Genomic DNA, 15,551 nt, shown 5'->3' with positions numbered 1-15,551 from the left:
GCTGGATGAAGCTTGATTCCCTGAAGATATTTGAGGCACAGCTGCCATATCAGCTAGGACAGTCCTCCCCAGACTTTTTACTTTACAGGGTGTGACATGCACTGTTGGTATCCCTTAAAGTGGACTGGATTTTTAGCTGTCATCTGCATCACTGTGCCTGAGAGCTCTTTTTCTAAAACTGCAAAAAGCTTCAGCTACCAGTGTTCCCAGAAGGCCAAAAGTTCTAAGGAATTAACACCCTGTGGGATCAGTCCTCAACTAATGACTTTTGGGAGGTGGTGTATAAATACCCCAGCTCCCTTGCCCCTTGGGTAGGATAACTCTGAGGTGTGTGTTTTGCATTGTTTCCCAGAGTTTCCCCACAGAATTAAGCTTCAGTTAACCATGATGGTAACTTGCTTGACAACATATGCTTCCCAAGTATAGTTCCAACATGAATGTGGGTTGATAGTTTCATGTATATTCACGAATCAGATGAAAATGAAATAAAGAAGGCGTACATCAGAACTTCACTTGTTATTCAATGATATGAGCAACTTCTTTGCTGAATAAAGTAAGAGTTTCAAATACTATCACATTTTTGTGCTAATCACAATATAACAGCTACAGACATGATATTCTTAAAGTTTAGTCTGCATAACTGACACTTTCTCCATCACTTTAAGTCTAGGCTAGGGTTTGGCAAACTACATTTTATTGGAACACAGCCATGCTCATTATTTACTGTTTGTAGCAGCTTTTGTACTACAAGGCGGAGTTGAGTAGTTGTGACACAATCACATGGTCTGCAAAGCCTAAAATATCTACCATCTGTCTCTTTACAGAAAATTTTTGCTAACAAAGCAAAAATTCAAGTCCTGATTTGTAGCATTTGCTGATTTTTGTGGTGTAAATATCCCCACCATGGCCAATTTTAAGCTACCATCCAGAAATGCACTGTGGCTTTCATGGGGCTTAGGCAGTTTTGCCTTTGTAGGACCCTTCCTTCATAAAATATACATTTTATAAATATCAATATAAATATTTTTATTTATAAATATAAATTGTATTAAATATAAATTGCAGCCAACAGCTGCATTGATATAAAAATGAATACACTGGGAATTCCCTGGCAGTCCAGTGATTAGGACTCGGCGCTCTCACTGCTGGGGCCTGGGTTCAATCCCTGGTCAGGGAACTAAGATCCCATAAACTGCGCAGAGTGGCCAATAAATAAATAAATACATACATAAATAAGTAAGTAAGCTCTTTTTTTTAAAAAAATGAATATGCTATTACATATGAAAACTTTTACTTCAACACCAAAGTTCATTTTTGCCTTCTGATTTTAAAAGGCATTAATTTCTTTTAAACATTTCGTGGACCCTAAAAGTATGTTGGGCCTTGGGCACTGTACCTACTGTGTTAATGGATAAACTGGCTCTGCTACCAACCCAAAGTCACTGAATACAGAGCTGGGAAGAGATGTGTAGCAGCACATGAAATAACAGTATCTCTGTCCTACACATAACATAGATGTAAATAAAATCAAGAGCTTAGCAAATAATAAAATCTAGTAAAATTATTAGGAAATGAGTTTTGAATATTTCACACTTTTGTTTTTAATACCATTTATTTAATTTTAAATTTATATAATTTAATTTTCAATAATGCCCATATTCAACAACTGGCTCACAAAATTTCTGAGAATTTAACTATCAGCTCTTGCAAACAGTAGAAGCTGGCTTCTGCAAACCATTGCCTTCTGGCATCCCTTTACCTCCCAGATAAAGTACTTTTGCTTGAATCCTTGTCTCAGAGTCAGCTTCTAGAGAAAACCAAACTAAGACAGAGAAAAGTAAGTGTTCATCTTGTTAAGCCACTGTTATTTTGCAGGGCGGGGGGTCTTCCTTGCAGCCGGATCTATTCCCAGCTGACAGAGTGAGGCCTAAGATTAATTCATGATGCAAGCATTCAGCAAATATTTGAGCACATACTTAATAGGGACACAGTTGGGAACACCATAGACCCAGTGTAGGCTTTCATGGAAGAAGGACAATAAGAAATAACCAAAGTATCTCTCTCTCTCTATGTGTGTGTGTGTGTTCCCAACTGTGTTGGGGGCAGGGAACATCTCTCTGAGGTGACAGTTGAGCTGAGACCTAATCATGAGGAGCTAATCACACAAAATGTTGAGAGAAGAATATTCCAGAGAGAACGAATTGCAAGTACAAAGGCCCTGAGGTAGAGATGAGCTTGGCAAGTTCCAAGTAGGTCTGTGTGGCTGGAGCCTGGTGAGTAAAGGGGACAGTGTAGGAGTCAAGGCCAGATCATGAAGGCCCTTGCAGGCCATGGTGAGGACTTGGGATTTTATGTTACCGCAGTAGGAATCATACGAGAGGTTTTTTTTTTTTTTTTTTTAATTTTTTTGCGGTACACGGGCCTCTCACTGTTGTGGCCTCTCCCGTTGCGGAGCACAGGCTCCGGACGCGCAGGCTCAGCGGCCATGGCTCACGGGCCCAGCCGCTCCGCGGCATGTGGGATCTTCCCAGACCAGGGCACGAACCCGTGTCCCCTGCATCGGCAGGCAGACTCTCAACCACTGCACCACCAGGGAAGCCCCATTTGAGAGTTTTAAACAGGGAAGAACCATTTGATTCTTGTTTTTTAAAAGATGACTTTGACGGTTAAATAGATATTAGAGGTGACAAGAGTGGGTGTAGAAAAACCAGGTAGAAGGCCACCCCAGATGCCCAGAGGAGAGAGGGGAGGGTGGCCTAGGCAAGGATTGCACCCTGGATTGTGACAAAATGACCCCCAATGAATCATGCCTCCTTGAACTCGTGCCTGTGTGTGATCCCCTCCCACTTTGACTCTGGACTGATCTTGTAACTTGTTTTGACCAACAGATTGTGACAGAGCTGATGCTATGGGATTTCTGAAGCTTAGGCCTTAGGAAGAGGCTAGCAGCTTTTGCTCTCACCCTCAGGGACCCCTGAGACCACACTGTGAAGAAGCCTAGGCTGCCCTTGTTGAGGATGAAAGACCATGTGGAGAGAGAGGCCCTTCTGATAGCACCAACCTCCCAAACATATGAGGCCACCTTGGACCCTCCAGCCCCAGTTGAGCTGTCACATGAGAGCATATGAAAGATCCCAGTTGAAACCATCAGAATTTCCCAGATGGCCAACTTACACAATCAAGAGAAATAATAAATCATTGTTGTTTTGAGCCACTAAGTTTTAGGGTAGTGCGATATGTAGCAATAGATAACTGACACCAGTGTGAGAAGGACATAGATTAATACATCCTACCCTTCTCCTTGGAGATATCTAAGGATCGGATTTGCTTCCTCTAAGCCCAGCCCCACCCTCCGATTTTCCTTGGAGAAGCACTTTTGCAGGTGTCTGGAACTACATGCCTCCATGCTCCTATAAGACCCCTCTAGTTTGGGTTTGGTTTTGTCTGTCTGTCTGGATGTACAACGGAGGCATGGACTCGACTCAATGGATTTGAGTCAAGCCTTATCCCCCTTCTGATTTGTTGGGTTATGTTGTCCAAGTTTCTCAACATATCTTTATCTTAATGTTTCCACCATTCCAGAGATAAAAAGGCCAGCCCTACTGACCTCAAAGTAATAATAGCAAACACGTATATAGCACTTACCATGTGACAGGCACTATTCTAATCTTTTGACATATATTAACATATTCAGCCCACATAACCATCCTATGAGGTAAGGTCTTTTATGATCCATGCTCTACAGATGAGGAAGTTGAGGTTTAGAGAGGTTAAAAAACTTGCCCATCTTCACACCCATTAGCATGGTTATTATTAAATATAACAATAACAACAGAAAATAACAAGTGTTGATGAGGATGTGGAGAAATTAGAACCCTTGTGCATAACTGATGGAAATGTAAAATGATACAGCCACTGTGGAAAACAGTATACCAGTTCCTCAAAAAGTTAAACATAGAATTACCATATGATTCAGCAATTCCACTTCTGTGTGTACACCTAAAAGAAGTGAAAGCAGGGATTTGAACAGATATTTCATAGCAGCATTATTTACAATAGCCAAAAGGTAGAAACCACCCAAATATCTTAAGGAATAAAATTCTGATACATGCTACAACATGAATGAAACTTGAAAACATTATGCTAAATGAAATAAGCCAGACACAAAAGGACAAATATTGCATAATTCCATTTATATGAGGTATCTAGAATAGGCAAATTCATAGACACAGAAAGTAGAATAGTGGTTACCAGGGGCTGAGGGGAAGGTATAATGCAGAGTTAGAGTTTAATGGGTACAGAGTTTCAGTTTGGGATGATGAAAAGTTTCCAGAGATGGAGGGTAGTAATGACTGCACAAGATTGTGAATGTACTTGATACCACTGAATTGTACACTTAAAAGTGATTAAAATGGTAAATTTTATGTGATGTATTTTTTACAATAAAAAAAATTAAGGGAGAAACGAAATTTTCCCATACCACAGAGCTGGGGGGTGACAGAGATGGGATCTAAACCCAAGCAGTTTTACTCCAAGATTCTGATGTATGTATGTTACTAAAGGAGACTGGGTCATGAAAGCCCTATGGGAAAAACAGAAAATATGAGGGGAAAAATGGAAATACTGAGGAATATGCCATTCATGGAACTTTGTTCCTTATCAGTCATCCTTCTTCAGGCATCCAGAAATGGTGGGAAACACCCAGGATTCAAGCTCCAGGAGAACTGATTGCAAGTTTGGAACCTATGGCTTACTAGTTATGAAACTCCAGGCAAACTTCCCCCCTTAGTCTCTCAAACTTTTTCCCCCTTGGGGATTTATCTGTTGTGTTCTTCTTCAGGATAGCTGTGTGGGTCACAAGAGTTAATAAGTGTATGTTTCAATTATCTATTGCTGCATGAGAAACCACTCCAAAATCTAAAACAACTGGGCTCAGCTGGGCAGTTTTTTTGTTCCATATAGTGTCAGATAAGGTAATGCATGTGGCTGCATTCAGCTGGCAGTTCAGCTAGGGTTAGAATGTCCATGATGACTCCATTTGTGTGCCTAGTGCTCAACTAGAATTTCCAGAGTAACTTGAGGAGATGGCTGGGCCTCTCTCCCTCTCCATGTGGCTCTCCAGCTGGGTAGCCAGACATCTTTAGACCCAAGATGATGGAAGCAGAAGCTGCCAAGTCTCTTAAGGCTTAGACCCAGAACTGGCAGTGTCATCTGTACCACATTCTATTGGCTAAAGCAAATGATGTGGCCAGCCAGATTCAAAAGAAGGAGAACAAGAGTCTACCTCTCAGAGGGAGAAACAGTATGCTCATGAAAAGATGGGAAGACTTGTTGGCAGCCTTCTTTGTCTGGCAATCCACCATAGTGATGCTTGTAGGTGGGCAACAGAGTTCAACTGCCCCCTGCCAAGAGGTAGGATTAGGTAAGAGTCTTATGAATAGTTTTAGCATAACGCTAAATGCTGCAGCACACAACAAATGTTCAGTAAGTGATTATTATTATTAACCATTATTATTCTTTTGTCTTTTTAAAATTAATGAATTTACTTTTGGCTGTGTTGGGTCTTTGCTGCTGAGCATGGGCTTTCTCTGGTTGCGGCGAGTGGGGGCTGCTCTTCGTTGTGGTGCGCAGGCTTCTCATGTTGCAGAGCACAGGCTCTAGGTGCGCGGGCTTCAGTAGTTGCCACATGCGGGCTCAGTAGTTGTGACACACGGGTTAAGCTGCTCCGTGGCATGTGGGATCTTCCTGGACCAGGGCTCGAACCCGTGTTCCCTGCATTGGCAGGTGGATTCTTAACCACTGAGCCACCAGGGAAGTCCCACCATTATTATTCTTTTACAACTTTTCCTAACAGTTGCAGACAGCACTGGTACTGTATCCACCTTACAGTGATACATGGACCAAAAGAACTTTCAGGTCTCTCCCAATTTTAACACCACAACTCTTTGAGTCTCCTTTTCCAGCTACTGGAAACTGAGGCTTAGGAAGGTTGAGTGACTTGCCTCGAGTCACACACTTAGGTAACTAGCACATGGTTAAGTCCACATTCAAAGATGTTTCCCTCCACTAAAGATGCTGCTTTTCCTTCATTCATTTAATAAGTAGTGTACAGTGTTGGGCACCTAACATATGCCAGAAGGAGTATACATAAGAGTATAATGACAATCATTTATTGAATAATAGTATGTAACATTATGTCATTGGATCCCCATCATAAACCTATGATGAAGGTATTATAATCATCCCCTCCTCATTTCACAGATGAGAATGAGGCAGAGCCAGGTTAAATAAAAGACAGGATCCTACCCACACAGGAATTATATTTTATTGGAGAGGATATAGGATAGTCAAGCAAGTAATTAAATATATAATTACAAATTATTCTGCTAATAGAGCCCTGTTACCCATCCCACTCACCCATATCAGGGGCCTCAGGTAACCCTGGCAACGGGTCTTCCTGCCAATAGTAAAAATGGAGTCCACAGAACAAGTGCGTTTACTCACACCTCTGTTACCCACAATGCAATGTCAAGAGTGGGAGGAGCAGGCTCTGCCAGGAGTTAACATGGCTCCCGTAGTTACACCATTCTCTCTTTTCACCTAATCAGCGACCTGACTCCCCAGACCAAGCTACCGATCAGCAGCTAAGTCTTCTTTACCCCTCCACTCACCGCCACGAAAGGAGCGACTGAAGGCAGGCAGCACCTCGCGGAGTTAAACTCCATAACCAGGGAAACACTACTTCCGCTGACGTCATTACGGCGACACGTGGATCCAAGATGGCGGCTGTGATGGTGAGTGAAGGAGGCTCCGGGAGCCGGAGATGGAGCGGGGCCCTCCGGCGGATCCCAGGACTTTCCGGCGTCCCATGCCTGGCCAGAGCCACCTCAGGGACCCCTAGTGCAGGCCTGAGGGACATCCCTGACAGGGCTCGACTCCCCCAAACTCCCCCTCTCCGGCCTTTGCCCCGCACTCAGTCTTGTCAGGGCCCGAAGTTTTGGGGGAGGCACTGGGTCGGAGGAAAGGTCTCAGCCACCGCCTCCGTCGGTTCCTATTCTGGCTTTGGTCTCCGCGTCCTGTGACTCCCATTTCCCAGTTTTCACTTTCCACCCCTGATCTCTCTGAAGAGCCCCCAGTTATTCCCACCTTCGCTCCTCCCTCTCACGTCCAGACCCTGCTCTCTCCGCCTCCCCACTGTCTTGACCAGTCCGCGGATGCGTCCTCACCTCTCACCAACCTCCCAGCCCAAATCCTGTGTCAGATCTTTTCCAGAGCCCTGTCTTCACCTGTATGTACCCTCAGCTGTTCCCACCGCGCACTTGTCTTGACTGCCGATACCCGGAAGCATGCCTTTGGCCCCCCCATCCTCCATCCCCAGATTCTTCCCTAATCATTTCTCCTGTCTTCTCTCAACTCCCTGCCTCTCTCATAGGGAGCTTTTATCCCACTGGTTTTCAAACTTAACTGTGCATAAGACTCGGGGTGTGGGCTTGGAGGCTTGTTAAAAATGCAGTTTCCAAAGATTCTAATTCCTTAGGGCTAGATGATGCCCAGGGATCTGCACTTTTTTTTAGCACTGTAGTGATTATGATCGAGGTGGTCTGTAACTACGTTTTGAAAAACACTGTACCAGCCCCGCCTGGCCCCTTCCCCTTCCCATGCCCCTACAGGGCCACACAGCTCTTTAGGATGAAGCCGGTGTGTGAATAAGGGTATGTGGATAAGCTGTGCCTGGAAAGTGGGTCAGAACTTGCTGGCTTCTGGTACAGAACGCTGGAAGTAGATCTGTGAAGGACTGGCCCTTTCTTCTTCCAGAAGCTCGGCTCACATTCTACTTGTCAGGAGACCAGAACCAAAATTGAAGTCACTTAGTCCAGAGTGATTGTCTAGGTGTTCCTGTATGTTGCTTCCTCAGCAGGTAATTGCATCCTGGGAGTGCACACAAAGGATGTTTAACTTTAGTAAAGGAAGATTGTTGTTTAAATTCTTTGGTGTTGATTTTCTCCAAACAAGGGTAGGTTATTGGCTGATAACAAATTTCCCTCCTTCTGTTAACCAACTGATAAATTATCCTTTTTGTTTAATAAAGGGATTCCTTGTTTAGAACCTCAGAGGTCAGGTAAAAGTCTTCACAGTCCTGCCTGATTTCTGTGGTCTGAGTCCACAGAAAAAAATCCCAAAAGTGGTATGCTGAAACCCATTTTTTTTCCTGGACCACATTCAGAGCAAGAATGGTGTAAGAACTTAACAGGAAAAGTCACACCCTCTTTTACCATAGGGAAAAGTTCAATAAAGTGGCATTTATTGCATTGCACTGGGAAATTCCTGCCCTGTTCTGAGGTTTTTAAGAGGTGATAAGTTAACATATTTCTGGTACACATTTATTTAATCAACAAATATTTGAGGGCCTGCTCTGTGCCAAGACCTAGGGATGTTCTGGTGTATTAGAGGGTCAAGGTCCCTACCTTCGTGGAGCCTTTCTAGTCTGAGGAGACAGGCAGTGAGTAAGTAAACAAATACATGAACAAGGTAATGTCAGATAGTAGTAAGTGCTGTGAAGACGGCAAGGTGAAACGGTAGTGATTGGGAGTGACAGGGTGATGCACCTGCTTTGCATTAAGTGGTCAAGAGACGTCTTCTCAGGGAAAGTGACATGAGTTGAGACCTGATTGACAAGAAGGAACTAGCAGTGCAAAGAGTGTTCCAGGTAGAGGAGATGGCAAGTGTAAAGGGCCAAGGTGGGAAAGAGTATGTTGGAGGAACACAGAAGGCTGGAGGGACTGAAACATGGTGAGTCAGGGTGTGGTGCAGAGAATGATACAAGATGAAATGGGAGAGAGGCAGGAAGAGCTGTGTTTCTAGAAGCATGCCTATAATTGTGGTGGGCCGTAGTCTACAGTTTGTAGTCTGTGGACTGCATTTTGAAAGACTTCTGTTAGGTGCTCCGCCTTCCCATCCTCTCCAGAACGTTACATTAAGGGAGCCGGCTTGTTCTCAGCCTGCAGAGAAACAATGGAAAGGACTTTGGATTTTATTCTAAGCACAGTGGAAAGCACAGTGATTTCGTGTTTGTTGCATCACCTGGGAGTGTCGTCCTGTGCTTTCATGGTGAATACTGTAACTGATTTCAAGAAACTGAGGATGTAATGTATACAGTGACCCACAGAGGCCATTTTAAAGAGTGCACATGAGAAACTTCACGTTTGATGCAATGGTGAAAAGGCATGGAAGCAAGTTTATTACAGGGGGATATGTGTGACAGGCAGAGTGGGCAGGTGGACTTGAGCTTGGTCTGTGTTAAGCACTTTATTACACGGAAGTCAGAACAGTCCCCACACCCTCGTACACATAGGTTGTTGCACCGCTGTCGGGAATGGAAGTGTGTGGATCTGCTTTGGGGTATCTGGGTTTTGAGGCAAGTCATACAACAAAAGAGGAAGTGAGCTAATAGATTCAGTGACCGTGGGAACATGCTGGGTTTTGGTTTATTCTTTTGTTTTGAAAGTTAGGGTTGTGGACGCAAGTTTCAAGTGGTAGTTATGTGTTTTTCCCCCTTCCCCTCCTTAGTGATTGGTTCTTTTTCCCCAGGGGTTGGCTGCCACCTCCCAGGTCTGTGTTAGCACAATGGGGTTTCCTGAACTTCCTGCAGCATAGGAGTAGATGGCTGGTGTAGACTGAAGTTCTCTCTAGTTTTCCTGCCCTGGATTTAGATGACTCTGTAAAGTTACAGGATACTGAGTTGATCTAGCTGGGTCTGAGGTGAGAAGCAGGCTCATATCTCACTCCTTATGGAACTCTTGATCATATGGAATATGCTTTGGGGAATATTATTTTCGTGGAACTTGGGAAACGTCCATTGAGTGCAATTGTAGGCATCTCAGGAGTCTAGAAACCTCCATTTGGAGAATAAAACTCTGTGTATTTCTCCCACATAATCATTGTTTATACTGTTTTGGGTTTTATCTTTTTCCCTTTTTATTGGATTATAATTCATATACCATAAAATTCACCCTTTTAAAGTTTACAGTTCGGTGGTTTTTAGTATAGTCACAAAGTTGTGCAACCTTCACTGCTATCTACTTCCAGAACATTTTCATCACCCCGTAAAGAAACCCATTAGCAGCCACTTCCCACTTCCCCCTTCCCCCCAGTCCCTGGCAACCACTAATATACTTTCTGTCTGTATAGATTTTTCTTTTCTGGACATTTCATATAAATGGAATCAAACAATATGTGGTGTTTTGTATCTGAGTTTTTTTTTTTTTACATGGCATAATGTTTTCAAACGTCATCCACGTTGTAGCATGTATCAATATTTCATTCCTTTTTATGGTCAAATAATATTCCATTGTATGGATAGACCTCGTTTTGTTTATCCTTTCATCCGTTGATGGACTTTGGGATCGTTTCCACTTTTTGGCTGTTACGAATAACGCTGGTATGAACATTTTGTGTACAAGTTTTTGCGTGAACATAGGTTCTCAGTTTTCTTGGGTATATACCTAGGAGTGGAACTGCTGGGTCAGTTCTCACTGTTTTGAGGTTACTTGGGTTTGATCCAGTCCAGAGGCAGGGGAATGGCCTGAATGACCTCAGGGTTCCTTTGAGCAGATGGAAGCAGTGCTAGCCAGTTCCCCCCCACCCCCCGTCCCGTCCCGCACCCCCCCCCACCCCAGTCAGAAGCACAGGAGCCGTTTTTAGTGATGGAATCTGGATGATAGAGGCCTGGAACAGGAGGCAGGAGGCCTGGACTCTTCTACCAGTCCTGTGTGTGGCAAGTTGCTATCTCCCCTGGGCCTCACATGTGGATGGGCATCGGCCCATTGAGGAAGGAGCACTGGAGCAGGAGCCAGCAGCCGGAGCTTAGTCCCAGCACTGCCACTGATCCACCGTGTAGCCTGGGGCAGATTATTTTGGCTTTATTGGTTTGTTTCAGCACATGTCATATGTGAAATTAAGATTTAGACTCGAGGATTTCTAAAGTGTTGGTTGAAAATTTTGTGGTTTACAGTACTTGTATTTAAGGTGATTTTTGCTAATATGCCTATAAAATCAGATTGATTTTTTTTTTTTTCATGACCATAATCCCTGTGGTCTTCCCAAGCCGCTGTCTGTTGGTTGTGTTGTCTGATCTCTCGAGTTGCTCCACCTGGCACATGTTCTGCAGGAGTCACTGCATCTTTGGAGCTGAGGCGCGGACACCAGGCCTTGGTACAAATGTGTTTCTCTGAGGAATCCCTTTAAAGGAGTGCCCTTAATCCCCTCAGGAAGTCCAGAGAAGGCAGAGATGGCATTAAGTTGCCTCTTGGTTTCTCTTTTACAACTTGGACAAAAGTTCCCCTTTGATCTCAGCATTAAAGAAGCAGGTCACAGAATGTTGGAGAAGGTTGAGTTTTGATCTCTGGGCACTGGCAGGAAGGTGGGAAGGACCCAGGATGAACAGGGCCATCTGGCCGTAGACGAATGGTAGGAGCCACCTACCACCCCAAACCTGCTTTGATCCCTGAACCATTTGCTGACACTGGTATTTCCCAAGTGGGGCACGGCTGGGGACACCCGCGACTTCTTGGTTCCGTCTCATTCCTCTTCATTGCTTCCTTCTCTGCCCCCTACCATGATTTCTCACCTATGCCCAAGCATTAAACTGACAGACCTCCCAGGGTTGGAAGTCTGAAGGTTTTGTATTCAGAGGGTATGCTAAATGCTACTAGCAGTTCTTAAAAAACAAAATCAAATCACAAATTGGAGCTGAATTTGTAAGCCAGTTTGGAAGGGAGTTTGGGTGCCCTGGCAAGTCACTTAACGTCTTTGGGCCTCAGTTTCTAATGAAGTAGATCAGATGCTATAAATAGACAGTTTATGGACCACATCTTCATATGGACTTGATTGGGGTGGTGGGGATGGAGGCCGGAGATTGGCAGGCACAGGACTTTAAATTTTTTCTAATTAGTTGCCAATATTTAATAATTGGGAGATTTCACATTACAAAAGCTCTAAATTTTCATTTTTTCTTGAAAATTTGGGCCCAAGTCCCCCGTCAGGAGCATTCCCCATGCAGGACCCAGTTCGTCATTTTCTCTTCCACTCCCTCATGTCCTGTTCCTCCGCAGCTTCACCATTTAGGTAACTTGCCTGGCCCCTCTAAGTGGTTGAACTTGCAACCCCTGAATGAGGTGGTCTCTATAACATTTTTCCTATTTTGACATTCTGATTCAAAAGCAATATGAAAAGGTGTGGTAATCCCCTATGTTACCTAACTCTGAAGGGGAAATTTCTGCTCACAAGATACATTTCAGTTGATAAACCGTAGGCTTATCTATTATTCCGTCTAATCCTTACAAAAGCCCATTTTACAAATGAAGAAACTAAGGCTTGGTCTAAGGACCTGGGCTAGAATCTGACACTCTGATTGGTTTTATGACTTTGGGCAAAGTATTTGCTTCTTTAAACCTGTTACTTTAAAAACATTTTTTTTTATTGTGGTAAAATAGACATAACATAAAATTTATCATTTTAGCTATTTTAAGTGTACAGTGGCATTAAGTACATTCACATTATTGTGCAACTATCACCACCATCCATCTCTAAAACTTTTTCATCTGAATCGGTTTCCTTATTTTTAAAATGAGGATGATACTCTCCTCAAAGGATTGTTGTGATGATTAAATGAAATATGAGATGAACATGCCTAGTGCAAAGAGAGCTCTCTGTAACTTTCCTACTCCAAGGTTTGAAGTCTTTAGGAGACGAACCATCTAAGCCTATTGCTTGGGCTAACTGAGAGTCCTTTTACAAATACCCAGGGGGAGAGGGAAGGTCAGTGCATTTTTTATGTTTTATTTCTGCACTTGCTAGCCTCAAGGTTTGGGTCTGGTTGTCTTTTGCTTGGTGAGGGTAGTTACTAGTTTCACCTGGACTTCCACAGCCTGCTGTGGGTTGTTCCCTACCCCCAAAGAAAAGTTTTGAGTCTTTTTGTGTGTCTCTGCTCAACAACTATTCTGTGTCTTTGGGCTCTGAAATAAAGGCTACATTTTCAGTCTCCTGTGGCTAATTTGGTTCTGGTTTGGTTTTTTTGCTTGTGTGATTGTTTTGGTTCATTTGTTTGTTTGTTTTTCTTCCTGAAGTCTTTAGCTCCATGGCGGCTGCTTGGTAAGTGGTCTTTGGCTGTCATTAGCTGTCCTTCATGTGTGGTTGAATTCTTAGGGAGCTTTAACTGATTAGGTAACTGATTTCAGTTAACTGTTGGCAAACTGTGCCCCACAGCCTTTTTCTTTTTCTTTTTCTTTTTCTTTGTTCTTCGCAGCCCCGGGGAACAGTTACTGAATGATCTTAAAATGGTGACTGTATCTTTGAAAAGGAAAAAGAAGAATCTAGCTTACTCTTAAGGGAAGGTGCTGCTTTTGCAGCAGGAAAGGCATGGAATAGAAACCAGGAAGGCTGTTCAGATTGGCCAGACTCTATCGCTAGGTGATGCTGTTTATGGGAAAGACGACTGTAAGGCAGAGGGCTCCAGAAAACAAAAGGTTAACTTCTGCCCACAGAGAAATACGAGTGAATGAAATAATTTTCAGTTCTCAGGGGAAACTTCCTATTTTCTTTGGAAGAAGTTAATTGTTCATACCTTTCAAACTGGGTGGTGCAAATTTGGGCGGGGGGTGAGGGGACATTTTCGGTCTTAGTAGTCCTTCATTGGGCTGTTGTTTAGAAGAAAATTTTCTGCGTGCCCAGCCCCCAAGAATAAAGTAGATAGGGAGGGCAAGACCTTGATTCTTAGGCCTCTCGAGCTTTATAACTTTTCAGGTCACCCATATCTTTGCCAGTGATAGGGTGTTGGATTACAGCACAGGGGCTTCTAGATTGCCATCACCTTGTTCCTTGACATGCTGCCTTTGCAGTCTTGTGACTTGGAAACCAAGTAAAGCAAAATAACGTTGAATGGACTGGTTCACCTCTCCTAGGACTCTGCTCCTTTCATGGCTCTGAACGTGCAGCAGATGTTTCCTAAATACTTAATTGGCTTTTCAAACTGAACCTCATGTGAGAGTTCCTGTGGTGATCAATTAAAAATTAAAGGAAGATATAAAGGAATTTCCCAAGAAGCAGGTACTTTGCTTCTCCCTAATTTCCTTACAGAAATGAAATATGGGTCAAACATCCTCTATGAGGCTGTCAGGGCTACAGAGGTAATTAAGGCAGATAATCACAAGAGTTGGAATGGGATCCAGTACAGGGGTCTTTATCAAGGGCCCGTGAACTTCTAGATCCTTTGATCCTCTTGGAATCATACGTCAGATTCTGCATTTCGGAGTGTTTTTTTCTGGGAGCAGCGTCTATAGCTTTTTTAAGCTTCTTAGGGGGATTTGCAACACTTCCCCAAGATTAAGAATTACTGATCTGGTCTGGTTACCCACACACCTGGCTTCAGAACCTCCTCTGCATCATTCTTACCTTGTAGCTCCCATTTTCTGCACATCTTCAGGGGAACTTGCCCAAGTATTTTCAGAGGCAGCCTTCCCCTTCTTAAAGTGTCAATGTATTTATTTTGAATATAGGTAATCCATATACGTGGGAAAAAGTATGAAAGCTATAAGTGAAAAGAAAGTCACTCAGCTACCCCACCGTCCATTCATCAGGTGTAGTCTTTGATTTTTAAAAAAATGTTTCTCCAGAACATCTTTATGCACATAAAACGTCTATTTTTAAAAACCTTTTGTTATAAAAATTTTCCAACATACACAAAAGTAGAAGAAATAGTATAAAGAACCTCTATAACCCGTTACCCAACAATTACTATTATATTGCCAAACTTGTTTTGTCTATACCTCCCCCAGCTGATTTTTTTTCTTCAGGTTTATGAAGGTATCATTTAACACCATAAAATTACCCATTTTAAGTGTACAGTTCAATAATTTTTCATATAGACTTATACAACCATCTTCATAATGACACAAAGTTTTAGACGTTTCTGTCACCCCAACAAGTTCCCTTACAGTCAAGGGATTGACACTTGCAGCCAGTAATCACTGTTCCCACAGCCAGCCAACCACTGATCTGCTTTCTGTCTCTATAGATTTGCCTTTTCTGTCTCTATAGATTTGCCTTTTCTGGGCATTTCATGTAAGTGAAATCATGTAGTACATAGACTTTCACATCTGGCTTCTACCTAGCATAATGTTTTTGAGGTTCATCCTAACATGAATTGGTAGTTTTTATTGCTGAATAGTATTCCATTGTACAGCTATACTACATTTTGTTTATCCATTCACCAATTGATGGGTGTTTGGGTTGTTTCCAATTTTGGACTGTTGTGATCAAAGCTGTTAGGAACGTTCATGTGCAAGTCTTTGTATGGACATATATTTCCTTTTCTTTTGGATTGGAATTACTGGATAGTATGGTAAGTTTATGTTTAACTATTTAAAGATACTGCCAAACTTTATATATTCTGGATGCAAGTCCCCTATCAGATACGTGATTTACAAAGGTTTTTCTCCTAGTCTGTGGCCTGTTTTTCATTTTCTCTTTTTAAATTTTTTTTTTTTTGAGGTACG

At 42.9% G+C, this 15,551-nt stretch overlaps 1 protein-coding gene across 1 annotated transcript in view; it reads left to right on the top strand.

Annotated features, from left to right (window-relative positions):
- Window positions 1-6,573: 6,573 nt before the first annotated feature.
- The window catches only part of TM9SF4 (transmembrane 9 superfamily member 4), a 57,197-nt gene continuing 48,219 nt past the window's right edge, over window positions 6,574-15,551 (top strand). Inside the window, exon 1 of the mRNA XM_082644002.1 lies at window positions 6,574-6,794. Coding sequence (XP_082500128.1) covers window positions 6,780-6,794 — 15 coding nt within the window. The 5' untranslated portion in view covers window positions 6,574-6,779. The remainder of the gene's footprint in view (window positions 6,795-15,551) is intronic.

Source organism: Mesoplodon mirus (genome assembly GCF_964341445.2).
Source record: "Mesoplodon mirus genome assembly, chromosome: 15".
Lineage (NCBI taxonomy): Eukaryota > Metazoa > Chordata > Mammalia > Artiodactyla > Ziphiidae > Mesoplodon > Mesoplodon mirus.
Note: the sequence above shows the minus strand (reverse complement) of the source record. Positions and strands in the feature narration are given on the sequence as shown.